Source organism: Lathamus discolor, chromosome W (genome assembly GCF_037157495.1).
Source record: "Lathamus discolor isolate bLatDis1 chromosome W, bLatDis1.hap1, whole genome shotgun sequence".
Lineage (NCBI taxonomy): Eukaryota > Metazoa > Chordata > Aves > Psittaciformes > Psittacidae > Lathamus > Lathamus discolor.
Window position 1 is genome coordinate 37,767,332 of NC_088908.1, and position 14,205 is coordinate 37,781,536.

The following is a 14,205-nucleotide window of genomic DNA, read 5'->3' on the forward strand; positions in this document are numbered from 1 at the left end:
ACAGAAAAGCAGTCATTGGCTTTCCCCAAGCAGGCTGTTAAAATATCAGGCTGTGCTTTTAGAACAAGAGGACATAGAATTGAAAGTAACTAACCTTTTGAACCCAGCAGTGGTTTTGATGACTGATCCAGAAGCAGGAGAGCTGACTCACAACTGTTTACAGACTATTGAGCAGGTGTATTCCAGTCATACTGACCTGCAAGATACATCCCTGAAGGATGTGGACTACTAACTGCTTGTGGATGGCAGCAGCTTTATGAAAATGGAAACTGGAAAGCAGGATTATGCTGTGATAACCAAACATAAGATAATGGAGGTTGAAGCCCTCTATTTACCCCCCCACACACACACACACATTAGCACAAGAAAGCCGAGCTGATGGTACTACTGAGACTTCTGGAATTGTCAGAAAGTCAAAATTCGCTTTTAAGGCACATCAATTTGATAACACTCCAGTGAATATTGGTAATCACATTGCTGACATAGCAGCCAAAGAAGGTATGTGTGGGGATCTTTTATTAATATTGACTCATAAGTATCAGTGCTTGGATAATGAAGTTCCAGGTTATCAGACAGAGGATGAGAAATTACCTAGTCTATTAGGAGCCAAGAAGAATGATGAATGGTGGGTTACACCAAACAGGCAAGTAATAATTGCCCAGCCTCTCATGAGAAGAAAACCACCAGGCAACTCATGGGGGAACAGAATCAATGACTGAGGCTTTAAAACTCCAAGTTCTGAGTATGCAAATGGCTGGAATTATAAAAGTGTTATAAAGAAGTGTGAACCTTGTTTACCATGCTAAGAGATCCCCACCTGGAACAAAGGCAATTGTCCAGGAGACTATTGGCAAGTGGACTTTACAGAATTGCCACAGTACAATGGGCTCAGGTATATGTATATATTGGTACTAATAGATGCGTTTTCTGGTTGGCCAGAGGCTTTGCCTTGTCGCACCAATATGGCTTGTGAAGTAGTAAAATATTTATTGAATCAAATAATACCCCAATATGGTGTACCAGCAGGCTTGTCCTCGCACAGAGGTCTACATTTTGTTGCAGAAGTAATTAGGAAGGTGGGAGAATGTTTAGGAATCAAGTAGGATCTGCATACCCTATATAGGCCTAAGGCTAGTGGGAAAGGGGAACGTATGAATCAGACACTCAAACTACAATTAAGTAAAATATGTCAAGAAACTTGTTTAACTTGGTTACACAAGCCCTACCAATTGTGTTAAGGATACAAATACAGCCAGGAAGACATCATGTGAATCCATATGAAGTGATGTATTGGTGGTCTTACCAACATGTAGCCACTCGCTCACTCCCCCCTCTTCCTCCCCTCACTCCCAGAGGGATGGGGAGGAGAATCGAAAGAATGTAACTCCCACAGGTTGACATAAGAACAGTCCAGTAACTAAGGTATAACACAAAACCACTAATGCTACCACCAGTAATAATAATAAGGGAAATAACAAGGGAAGAAAATACAACAGCTCACCACCTGCCGACTGATACCCATCCTGACCGAGCAGTGATCTTGCCCTTCTGGGTAACTGCCCCCAGTTCTACATCCTGGGCATGATGTGCTGTGGTATGGAATACCTCTTTGGCTAGTTTGGGTCAGGTGTCCCGTCTCTGCTTCCTCCTGGCTTCCCCTCCTCCCTGGCAGAGCATGAGACTCACAAAGTCCTCGGTCAGAGTAAACATTACTGAGCAACAACTAAAAACAATGGTATTATCAGCGCTGTTCCCAGGCTGAAAGTCAAAACCACAGCACTGCACCAACTACTAAGATGGAGAAAAATGACTGCTACTGCTGAACCCAGGGCAATCAGGAAAGGACTGCCCAGGTCCCTTCCGGCAGCCACCAACACCAGCCTGAGCTGCTCCTCTCTCAAGCAGCATTTGCCTGTTCCTGCATTCAGAAAGGTTTCTTCCTTTGTCCACCTCTGTGCTGATTTTTGCCTTTTGCAACGTGCATGAAGTACTTTTTGCTTTATTCCTTCTGTGCAGTAAAGTGGTTGTTGCAAACAATATGCTGCCCAAGGCAAGAGTTCTCCAAAAGGAGAAAGTGTCCTGAAAAGACAGAAAAGCTCTAGGTAGTAAGTGTCCATTAAGATCTTTAGAGATATTAACATGCAAGAGAGCAGCTACATGGAAGACTGGGAAACTATCTAGATCCCTAGGAACACCAGAACTGGCACAAGGGACAGTTAGCATGGGATGAAGACAGAGCAGGCAGGAAGAGAGGATGCAAAACTATTTCTGGGGGATGCAGAAATAACTTAAAACAGTCATTGTACAGCCCAACCCTGCAGCTTAGCGAGTGACCAGATAAGTCAGTATAAGTGGGGTCTATCCCATAAGGGGGACTTTTTCCTTGTCCAAGTGGATCAGCTAGGCAATTTATTTAAAAATAAGTAAATAAAATTCATCAACATGCCCCATGTCCAAGTTCACTTTGAAATACTGCAGCTGCAAAATTCCCAAAGCCAGCACTCAGGTAGCAGGAGGAACATGAAGACAAACTGCCCCTTTTTGGACAGTTTGCAGTCTGGTTGGCTTAAGCCAATCATACAAACTTCCCCAGGATCATTTATGAGCAAAAATATCCATACCTGTTCTAAGGTGTTTTTCTAACATCATACAAGACAGTCAGGTCACATCTACATTTCTCTCAAAAATGTTTAAAAGAAAAGCTGTGCTACAATTTCTATGAGATGTTACTGGGATCTCTCAGGTCACTCCAGTTAACAGGAAGGCTTAAAAATGGAGATGCTCTTATACACAGCTTCCCAGGAAAGAATGTGATGTTTAGCCTCAACTGCTCAGTCTTCCTGTATGAGCAGAAATAAAAAGGATAAAAGCACCATGGCTCTGAAGAGCACTCAAGCCCAGCTGTTAGTCTGGATCACACTCACATTGCAGCCCCCACCCAAAATAGAACTGAGCAACAGACACCTGTGCCTGCACTGGCTGCCTCTGGCTCTGCAGCTCTGTGGCTGAGGGAACAAGGGGAAAAGCCTGAACTCAGAAATCAGACAGCAACTATCTTACTCGTAATGCCATTAAGAAAGCAAGTGCTGCTGCTGATGTCACGGGTTTCAGACATCATGAAAACACCATCCACATAGCCAATACTCTTGTAATTTCCATGCATGTCAACTATTACTAAACCTGAAGAGCTGTTTACAAATGAAATGCTATCCTACCATTCTTACAAAGTCACCAATCAAACACTGATTCAAAATACTAGCAATGTCCTGTGCTGCTGTTACAAGAGCTGCAGTACTAAAGCCTCTCAGAAGTAGTACAGCTAAGTTTTAACTCAGACTGAGAGAAAGAGAGGTCATATTTGCCAGGGTTACCTATTTGCAATACAGGTCAATGTGGTTTAACTGCAACAGCCAACCAGAACAACCAGAAACACCTTACAAGGAAAACCACCACACCAAGGTGTCGTGTTTTTCCAAAAAACTGTCGTAGTTTTCCAAAAAACTGTCGTGGTTTAAGCTCAGCCAGCAACCCACAACCATGCAGCCACTCGCTCACTCCCCCCCACCTTCTCCCCCCGCTCCCAGAGGGATGGGGAAGAGAATCGAAAGAACATAACTTCCATGGGTTGAGATAAGAACAGTCAAGTAACTAAGGTATAAAACAAAACCACTACTGCTACCACCAGTAATAAACATGAGCCAGCAGTGTACACTCACAGCCCAGAAAGCCAACAGTATCCTGGACTGCATCAAAAGGAGCATGACCAGCAGGTGGAAGGAGGTGATCCTGCCCCTCTGCTCTGCTCTTGCAAGACCTCACTTGGAGTCCTGGGGACAGTTCTGGTGTCCTCAACATAAAAAGAACATGGAACTGTTGGAACAAGCCCAGAGGAGGGCCACGAAGGTGATCAGGGGACTGGAGCACCTCCCGTATGAAGATAGGCTGAGAAAGTTGGGGTTGTTCAGCCTGGAAAAGGCTGTGTGGAGACCTCAAAGCAGCCTTCTGGTATCTAAAGGGGGCCTACAAGGATGCTGAAGAGGGACTGCCTGTACTAGGGACTGTACTGATAGGACAAGGGGCAATGGGTTAAAATTTAAACAGGGGAAGTTTAGATTGGATATAAGGAAGAAATTCTTTACTGTAAGGGTGGTGAGGCACTGGAATGGATTACCCAGGGAAGTTGTGAATGCTCCATACCTGGTGGTGTTCCGGGCCAGGTTGGACAGAGCCTTGTGTGGGATGGTTTAGTGTGAGGTATCCTTGCCCATGGCAGGGGGGTTGGAACTTGATGATCTTAAGGTCCTTTCCAGCCCTAAGTATTCTAAGATCTTAAGGTCTTTTCCAACCCTAACTATTCTATGATTCTATAATAATAATAAGGGAAATAACAACGGAAGAGAATACAAATGCTCACCACCCCCCAACCGATACCCAGCCCGACCCGAGCAGTGATCTCACCCTTCTGGGTAACTGCCCCCAGTTTATATACTGAGACAAGGGGGGCACAAAATTACAAAATGGAATATATAAACCTTTAGAATTAGTTTTGAGTAATGTTAAGTTTGATGCTTTGTAACAGTAGCAGTGGAAAATTACTGAGGTGCAGGATACATGGAGAAAAAATAGAGTACAGCTAGAGAACACACTGAGAATTCTCACACAAGATAAATCATTATAGTTGACATAGTTTTAAGAAAAACAGTCTAGAAAAACAGGACATAGGGATAAGGAGTATCTGGGAACGGCAGGTGTCCAGGATGGGCTACAGCTAAACTAACTGATAAGTAGGAGGATAGGAGTCTCTGGTGCTAACGAACCAATTAAACTGGTATAAACATCTACTGCGCATGGTTCAAAGGCTGCCAGAAGTGATGAAGACTGTTGGAAGAAGTAAACGACCCTCAGAGACCACCACCACAATTCTGTACGCATGCGGGGAGCTTTCTGGAAAATGATGTAATCAAAACGTAGCCTCATGAATATGTATGTATGCCCAGTGACTATAAAAGGACAGCGTGTGTGGCAACTCAGGAGACACACGTTAGGAGGAGCTATCCCCCGTGTCTCCCGGCGCCGCAATAAAGAATACCTGCTTGTCAGCTTGAAAACTTTGTTGGCAAGTTTGTTCCTGGAGTTTTCTCCGAATCAATACTGGGCATGACATGCTGTCATATGGAATACCTCTTTGGCTAGTTTGTGTCAGGTGTCCTGTCTCTGCTTCCTCCCCTCCCTGGCAGAGCATGAGACTCAGAAAAGTCCTTGGGTCAGAGTAAACATTACTTAGCAGCAACTAAAAACATCGGTGTTATCAGCGTTGTTCCCAGGCTGAAAGTCAAAAACACAGCACTGCACCAGCTTCTAAGACTGAGAAAAATGACTGCTCCTGCTGAACCCAGGACACAAGGTAACAAAGTAAAGCCAAATAAATTATAAAAGCCTTTGCTCAAGATCTAAACAGTGCCTCTGAGAAGATTCAGCTCCAGATGACCTCAGGAAAAACATTTTAAGAAAAGTAGAGCTAAATTACAAGAGTTCTCCCTCCCGTCCTTCAGACATACCTCAGCACAAACATTACAGCTAATCAAGCTGACATGAAGCATGCTGTCACAGAAGAGCTGGTTGCTCAAATACCAAATGCTGATATGGTTTGTTACTTGCAGATACCATGTGGTTACATATCCCCTTGCCTCTCTTCTAGAGATACCCATTCATCAGCTCCCTTTACTAGCATTCTTCAAACACAGGATAACTTTCCAAACATCTCTATTTACCTGGGCAAGCCTGCTACGTAGGACCATGAATCCTTCTGAGGAGTGTAGGTCTCGACTGAAGAAAGTGCCCCATTTTCATTCCTGCCACCAACAGCTACCAGTATGTCGGTAACAGCTCCTAGGTAGAAATCTACACGGCGCTGTCTCATGGAGGCAACCTGTCAAAAAAAATAACATGCTGACATCTTCAAACATCTGGTAAGCAAGCTGACTGAAGGTACATTCATGTCTCAGGATAGGACAGTTGCTTCTTCCCATGTATTTGGAAAGCAGAGCTACTGGTTTTGACCATTATGTTCATAAAATACTTTTGTTTTTCTGCAGTAGCATATTACATAGCATTAATTTCCAAAAAAGGGGACAACAGGAAGCATCCAAGAGACAAGTTACTCTATAAATTTTGTCTTACATGGGCCTCCTTCCAAAAACTCTGCAAGAAATATACTGGAATCACTCAAAACCACAACTGAACAACAAAGGATGATTGGTTCATACAGGAATCTGTGCTGGCCCCAGGGTTTTACAGGACTGGGATTGAATAGCTTGTTCTAAGAGACATTTAGCACAGAGACATTGACAGAAACAGAGACATTTTCTTTTTATTTCATACCCAGTTTTGATTTTATTATATGTGTTACTGCTTGAGAAAGATGAACTACGCAATCACCTCTGCAAGTCCATTTTAGCATTATTCCCAAAGTACTCTAGAGTTGCAGATGGATGCTGACAAACAATTTCACAGATGAGACACCCAAATCCCAAGTGAAGTTGAAAATCTGCCCCAAAGTCTTCTGCTGTAACGTAAACACTCCCACAAAGGATTCAAGTAGCTGCTTTTTCAACTTAAATAGGTTGAATTTCCATTTGCAAGTATTGCTGTGTTGGCTATTCTAATGAGCCCTGTCCTCTCACCAAAAAGAAGAAAACACTCTAAACATTAAGAACTTTAAACAGAGAAATAATACAGCTCATGTCTCACCTTTATCCACTGGTTACAGCGGGGATCATACCTATATAAGAGATTTGAAGCTGCATCCCCTCCATTGTCTCTTGAAAAGCTGCCTCCAGCTATGAAGATGAAGCCTCCCAAGACTGCAACACAATGGTGACTTCGCCTGGCTGGGAGAGGAGTCTCTGCTACCCACTGCCCCTTTCTGGTGTCCAGGAAGCAGGTATCATCGCTCAGTTCCAGGCAGCACTCGGAAACCTCCCCACCCACAAAGAGAAGCCTCTCCTCGCAAGTCCACAGGGCTGTCTGCTTGTTCTGCAGCACTGGCTGAGCTGTGATGTTGTTGTGATAATGCATTGCCTCCTCTATAAACCCCTCACAGTTTGCTTCTTTGGGAAGAAGAGAGCAGACAGCAGGCTTGACTCGATGAAGGAGATCACTTTTAGGTATCAAGGGAAAATGAATGTTATCCAGAACCTGGTAAGCCTCATTCTCCCTTTCTGGGTACTGGGTAAGCCACTGCAAGGCAGCCTGCAGCAAGTCATGCTCACACTCCTGCTGCATGTTGCTGCTGTCCAGGTATTGGCACAACTTCTGCAAGGAAATGCTCTGCAGGAATTCCGGTGTGAAAGACAGTGTGCCGAAGTTCTGCAAGATGAAAGAATCAATGTAGGAGTCAAGGCTCTTCAGGTTGTAAATAGAGGCCAGCTCTTGCAGGTACAAATAGTTCTCCTCACTGACTTCATTCTCCAGATACTCACAACAGAAATCAACCACCTTCCAGATCTGCAGCAGGTGAGCTGTTTCGAGCACATAGTCAATATTGCCTCCATCTAAAGACAGCTCACTGCCGTAAAGGAAATCCACCACAACCTTGAGACCAATGTAAGAGGCTCCAAAAAGCTCAACCTCTTTTTGGTGGGCTTCTCGCATACCAATGGTGAACATAGAGTTGAAGTAGTCACTGCAAACAGCAAGGAGGTTCCGATGGGCGGGGACTCTCTGTTCATCCACAACAAGGACAATGTCACAGAAGAGACCTCGGTGCCTCTGCTCATTCAGGCTCTGAAGAACTAGACTGGAGTGGTCATCCCACCTGTATACCTGGAATAAACAAACGCTATTAGGTAGGTGTTATCTTCACCAAGATAAATTTCAGTATGTACAAAAGTGTTTTCCCACCAAATGTAGTCATATACAAGTGTGAGAATGCTTACTTGTGCTGTACATTTATGATAAATTCTGACTTCAAGCAGTTGGCAAGCAACATAGCACAAGCACCCAAGCCCCTCACCTTCACTTTGAAAGGTCTATGCAGACTTTAACTGCTTCCTACTCGCCCTTTTTATATATATATACACATATAAAAAAATTTTACTCTTATCTCCTCCACAATGCTGCATCCAAACCTCCTCTCTGATGATTTATACAGACACAGTTTTCTGAAACTCTTCCACTCATTGTCTTTGAGACATCTTGTTGAAATTTCCTTTCTTACTTGTCCCCCAAATGACTTATTACAGAGTTTTTCTCAACCGAGTTACTTGCTAAATATTTGGAGTGGGAGAAACACATGCAGCAGTATGACAAATTTTCATTCAGGACATGTATTTTGTTTGGGTTAGTGCTTACTTGACAGCTGCCCCCTCTTAAATCTTCTCAGAGATCTGCATTTCCAAGCTTGTTATGGTAAAATCTTTCTTTCTTTCCATATTATTCCAGACACACACACAGCATTCAAAATCATAGCTGTTTACTTATGTGCAAAGCCACACACGTGGATAACCTATTCCCATAAGATGACTACTTGCTTCCAGAAGCCAAGGTATTTTATGTTTTAATGAATACAACTAAGTATTTTCCTTTAAAAAAAAAAAAAAAAAAAGAAAGAAAAAAGAGGAAAATGCCCTCAGAACATGTCCATTAAGTGCCTTTCTGGGATCCCTCCAGTCCAGACATTCTTCCCACCAGCTCTGTACGTGCCACAGAGCTTGTGAAGCAACCACTGTTTGCTTCTTTCTCTACAGACTCACGTTACCAGTCTTAAGAACCGCTAAAATGGAAATGCTTTTGTTACCCTTTGAATGTCTTGCAGAACACATACTGAAGGGGCTGGTTACCCCAGTATGTCAGGCAATGCAGCTTTTAGGGACATCCTTCCAGAGGAATGGTGTCCTGGGTTCAGCAGTAGCAGTCATTTTTCTCCTTCCTAGTAGCTGGTACAGTGCTGTGTTTTTGACTTTAGTTTGGGAACAGTGCTGATAACACACTGATGTTTTTAGTTGTTGCTAATGTTTATTCCCATCAAGGACTTTCTGAGTCTCATGCTGTCGTGGTTTAAACCCAACCACAAAAACTCATTCACTCTCTCCCCCCGCCTTCTTGCCCTCCCCCTGCTCCTGGAGGGATGGAGAGGAGAATCGAAAAGAATGCAACTCCCACAGGTTGAGATAAGAACAGTTCAGTAACTAAGGTATGACACAAATCACTACTGCTACCAACAATAATAATAATGCTAAAGGAAATAACAAGAGGAAAGAATACAACACCTCAGCACCAGCCGACCGATAACTCGCCCCACTCCCCCCAGCTGAGCATCGACCGATACCTCTTCCAACCCTGCAGTCCCAGCCCTTCCAGGTAACTCTCAGTTACATCCTGGGCATTACGTGCTGTGGTATGGAATATCTCTTTGGTCAGTTTTGGGTCAGGTGTCCTGTCTCTGCTTCCTCCCAGCTTTCCCTCCTCCCTGGCAGAGCATGAGGCTCAGAAAGTCCTTGGCCAGACCAAACATTTGAGCAGCAACTGAAAACATCAGCATTATCAGCTCTCTTCCCAGGCCAAAAAATGAAAACATAGCACTGCACTAGCTACTAAGAAGGAGAAAAATGACTGCTACTGCTGAACCCAGGACACATGCTCTGCCAGGGAGGAGGGGAAACCAGGAGGAAACAGAGATAGGACACCTGACCCAAACCAGCCAAAGAGGTATTCCATACCACAGCACGTGTGTTCATGCCAAGTATATAAACTGAGGGGGGAGGAGTTACCCAGAAGGCCCAGATCTCTGCTCGGGTCGGGCTGGGTATTGGTCAGCACATGGTGAGCAATTGTATCCTCTCCCCTTGTTATTTCCCTTATCATTATTATTAGTGGTAGTAGAAGTAGCTTTGTATTATACTTTAGTCATTGGACTGTTCTTATCTCAACCCATGGGAGTTACATTCTTTTGATTCTCCTCTCCATCCCTCTGGGAGCAGGGGAGGAAAGAAGGGGAGAAGTGAGCAAGTGGCTGTGTGGTTCTGAGTTACTAGCTGGGCTTAAACCATGACAACTGGAATGCTTGATAGTCAGGTTAAGTTAAATGCAAATACGTAATTTTAATTACCAAATCCAAACCAGGTAAAGTTGCAGAGCCTTTAAAAACATGTAAGAGAAATGAAAGGAGGTGGAAAGGAAGCACATCTTGCCATTAAACCTAAATTAACTCTGAACAGTTCTGGCTGCAAGACCCTGGGTCTTGCCCAGTTCTATACCCTCAGGATGCATTCCCAGAAGTGACATCCTGAAAAGGCATATCAGCCCATATCTACATGGCAGTCACACAGATGACCTGAGGTCTCTTCAAGGCTCTCAGGCATTCAACCTTTCCTTCATCAATGTGTTGCTTCTCCTAGAAATCCTAACTATCCGTGGCTTTCCTGGTTTCCCCAAACAGAAAGCACATGATTATTGCTGTCTGGATAAGTCATTAATGGGTTGGTTAAACCATGGTGAGACAACCTCCTACCCACCTGGGTAGGAAAGGTTCAAGTCCTACAGTCAAGTTTTCTCCCCTGCATGCAACCCTTGCTCTAGATCTGTGCTGTGTGTACATAATTTGGTAATTGTACTTCTATCTGAGGAGATAACCAGGACTGAGGCATGCAGCTCACCACTGGCCAGACATGATGGCATCCAATCTTCCCGAGCTAACATCAACCTTGGGAACCTCGCCTCCTACATCTACCTTTTAGCAGTTTGTGGTACAGTGACAGGCATTCCACCAAAAGTGAGACCCAAATTAATAACCAAGTGTGCCGCTCTTAGCGTTATAGCCCAGTGGTTTCTCATTAGTTTTGCTTATGTTCTTCTCTAAACAATGGAGACTAAGCTGCCAAAAAGCCTTCTGTTGGAGTAGCCTTGTACATGCAAGTATACAGAGTTAAACCAATCTAAGTGAAGAGGCTTCAATAATTATAGGTTTCCTGGGCCAAAACTTTTTAATTTGCCTTACACTCATTGCCTAATCAGATCACTGAGCCTAAAAAGAAAACTCTGGCATAAACAACAAAGTAACTTCCATTGAGGAATAAAACTGCCAGAGATCTGTAACAGAAAAAAATACAGGGTTTAAGGACTGTGAAGTTTTTTATCTTCATTTTAATGAAGCTGAGAAAAGGTGGCACCACACAGGAGCCCAAATCAGAGATGAGGGGATGGAGGAGATGGGAAGAATAAATATGGCAAAGGACAAACAACAGATTTACGGCAACTATGATAAAGGACAGTGGATGAACAGACAATAACTAACATCTTACAGCACCTTCTTCTGCATCTGACTCCTTGGGGACAGTTACTGGATTACACCAAAAACATATTCCCTCTTGTCTCTTTAAATTGGCCAATCATTTCTCTCTAATATTCCCTTAATACCATCATGCATAACGAGATTACACTAGAACATGAAATTTGCCAGAGATCCCTATTTACTTGGCTGGATGTCAAGTCAGCAGCACACACACCTGATAACTTGTACTCCCAAAAGCCTTGTTGCCATGCAGAACTGCTGCTACTTCAGAAATCAAGCATCAAATCATGATGTACAGCATTGGATGGACTCAGAATACATTAATATGTTTCAGTCTCTTAGCAAGTTCATTGGTTCAGTGAGCAAATAACAGAAGCTGATAGCTGCATGTTTCAAAACCAAGATTAATTTTATACTGAACATTTTTCTCAAGCTATTTATATTCTGTAGAACAGCTTTAGCATTATCCAGTAATTTTAACATAGTTACAGCTGCTGTCTAAGCAAGAAAATAAAGCAATGCTGTCTAGTTAATTAATTTTTAATGCACTGAATTATTACTACACTCAGACTAAACTACTTGAATGGTAGACAGGATCAGCACTCAGGGAAAGATTATATTGGTAGGGATGTATTTAAAAATTAGTCCTATTTATCTTTTATCAATTGTATCAGAGCAGTATTTTAACTTCTTTCAGATTCAAAGATCTAATTTCTTTCAGATTGTTAATGCAGTACCACTACCCATCGGTGATGCAAGAGAAAATGAGATTTGTCTCATTTGACTTTGATAAGACAGATAAAGGCACTGAAAAGTTTCTCTTTTCTAGTTGTTGGTAGTACAAGGTACTAGCTCTGCAGCTTCTGTAACCTAGTGCTCACCCCAGAACAGAAAAGCAGTTTCCACTGGTATGAAACAAAGCAAACATAAAAATTGCAGCTGATATCAACATCTTATACACCTTAGGCCATCATCCTGGTGACCTGCATAAAGAGCTAACCTAAGGTGGACTTCTCTGGATTCCCAACTAAAATCAATGTACTTGTGCAAACAGATATTCTATGCAAAGAAAATTAACCTCACAACCCCAAGAAAACATCTTGAGTTCACTGGAATAACCCCTGTTTACAGGATCTGGACTCCCATTTTGCACAAAACAAAGACTAAATCTAAAGAGTAATCCCAGCTTTGCTTCTGTGGCTCACTTGGACAGATGGATCAGTGTGAAAAATTCCCCAAATAAACACTTTGCATTTAATGACTGAATTTTTGGTGCAGGGAAAACACTGTGCTGTGATGAAGTGGGTTTCTTTTTTAAGTTATGAGTCATGATGAGCAGATGCCCATTTGCTGCTGCTGATTTTTTATTTTTTTTTTTAATTGCTAGGTAGCAACTTTTTCTATCAAAACTATTTGAGCAGGTAGACCACCATTTTTATACCTCTTTTTAAAAGCTTTGAATATTCACATGCCTCCAAACAGTTCATCCAAGGGAGAGCTTTCACTACCCAACCCCGCCCCTCTCGAACCTTCTTGTTATTTCTGTAATTTGGGGTTTTACACAAAACATACAAACCTTTGAGGATTCACTTATCTTGTGTGGACGACAGATCCTTGTTTACCTGGTTCCCTCCATGACAGCCCGCAGTACTTCTGGAACAAAAGCAAAGATGTTAGCAGCATACCAATCCTTTCAAGCTGCTGAAACCACGGTGTACTGAATAAACACCACAATTAATAAGGCATGCACATCCTAATCTGCACCTCGAAAATGTCCAAGTTAAAAAAGGATGGTTTTGTCGCTGTCCGATATTGTTTTCTCACGTTAATAACGCTCGGTTGTGTCAACAAAGTTGGCTGTACGCTAGAGTATAACCGAAGACCACCACATGTACTACTGATGCAAGTTATTTACTTACCAGTGCTCGCTACAGCTGGCAGAGATAAGACCATTTCCCTCTCACGGCCAGGCCAGGCCAGGCCACGCTTCACCCCTGGCTGACACTGGGCCGCGGGTGGCTCCGGCAAGACCCCAGCCGCGCATTCTCATTGTGCTCGAACAGCTGCACAGACCGCGCTCCCTAGAAGCGCTCACCGAAGCGGAAAAGAGAGCGCGAAAGCAAAGCGGCAGCAAATATCAAGAGCCGGAGGCCAAGGGAAGACGCCTCGCAATCGGCTCGTAGCGCACGCAACAACCTACGGCGGGAGGAGGACCAAAAGTCGCAGCAGCGCACAACCACATCTCAAGGCCGGCCTAGGAAACGCTACTGGTCGGAACGGGGCGGGACCAAGGCGGGGCGGGAAGGGAAGAGATGCTGGGCAAATGGCAGCTGGGCTTGGAGTGACAGTTTGTGGGTCTGGACTGCAGCGGGGACTCCTTAGAGCTCGGGGATTTCCCCTGCCGTCAGTGTCAGGGCGGGCATTGTGTGGTGTTATTGGCACAGAGGTGATGAGCTGCACAGGGTGGGTGTGCTAAAGGTACAGTGAGAAGCCTGGTCAGCACTTCATCTGGTTTTCCTGGGTGTGAAGCTATCCGACCAGCCCAGGCTGCAGCCAGCACCACTGCAGCAGTGCATGCTGCTGTTGGGCTTTGTCTCATTAATTAGGGCCCAGAGGGCTTAAAAGTTAATAAAGCCACCTTGGTGAACAACAAGGATCCTTACAGGTGAAGTAAGATGCAAAGAGTTTGTATGCAGACCCCACCGAGTCCCCTTTCAGTGCAATGTTCTGCAGTGAAGTATGAGATGGAGACAGCATGCGTGTGCAAACTGAATCACTTTTACTGAGTTTCTTGCCATATTTATACAAAATCACACAAGCTACTTTTAGACAAGCTATTTTTAGATCTTAACTATTCAACTGTTATCCTTGTTTTTGTACTAGCTATGCTTTAATCAGTTCCAACACTACAATTC

The 14,205-nt window shown here is 43.7% G+C and overlaps 1 protein-coding gene across 3 annotated transcripts in view; it reads right to left on the bottom strand.

The window, feature by feature from the left end:
- LOC136004239 (kelch-like protein 36) overlaps positions 1-14,205 on the bottom strand; it is a 55,161-nt gene that overhangs the window by 6,742 nt on the left and 34,214 nt on the right. The window contains exons 1-4 of one of the 3 annotated variants that reach the window (XM_065660549.1): positions 13,210-13,539; positions 12,867-12,940; positions 6,751-7,824; positions 5,772-5,929 (exon numbers count right to left, since the gene is read on the bottom strand). In XM_065660549.1, the coding sequence (XP_065516621.1) occupies positions 5,772-5,929; positions 6,751-7,668 (1,076 nt within the window). In that variant the 5' untranslated portion in view covers positions 7,669-7,824; positions 12,867-12,940; positions 13,210-13,539. Of the gene's footprint in view, positions 1-5,771; positions 5,930-6,750; positions 7,825-12,866; positions 12,944-13,209; positions 13,540-14,205 lie in introns of those variants that run through there. The other 2 variants (XM_065660548.1, XM_065660547.1) reach the window with 2 other exon arrangements.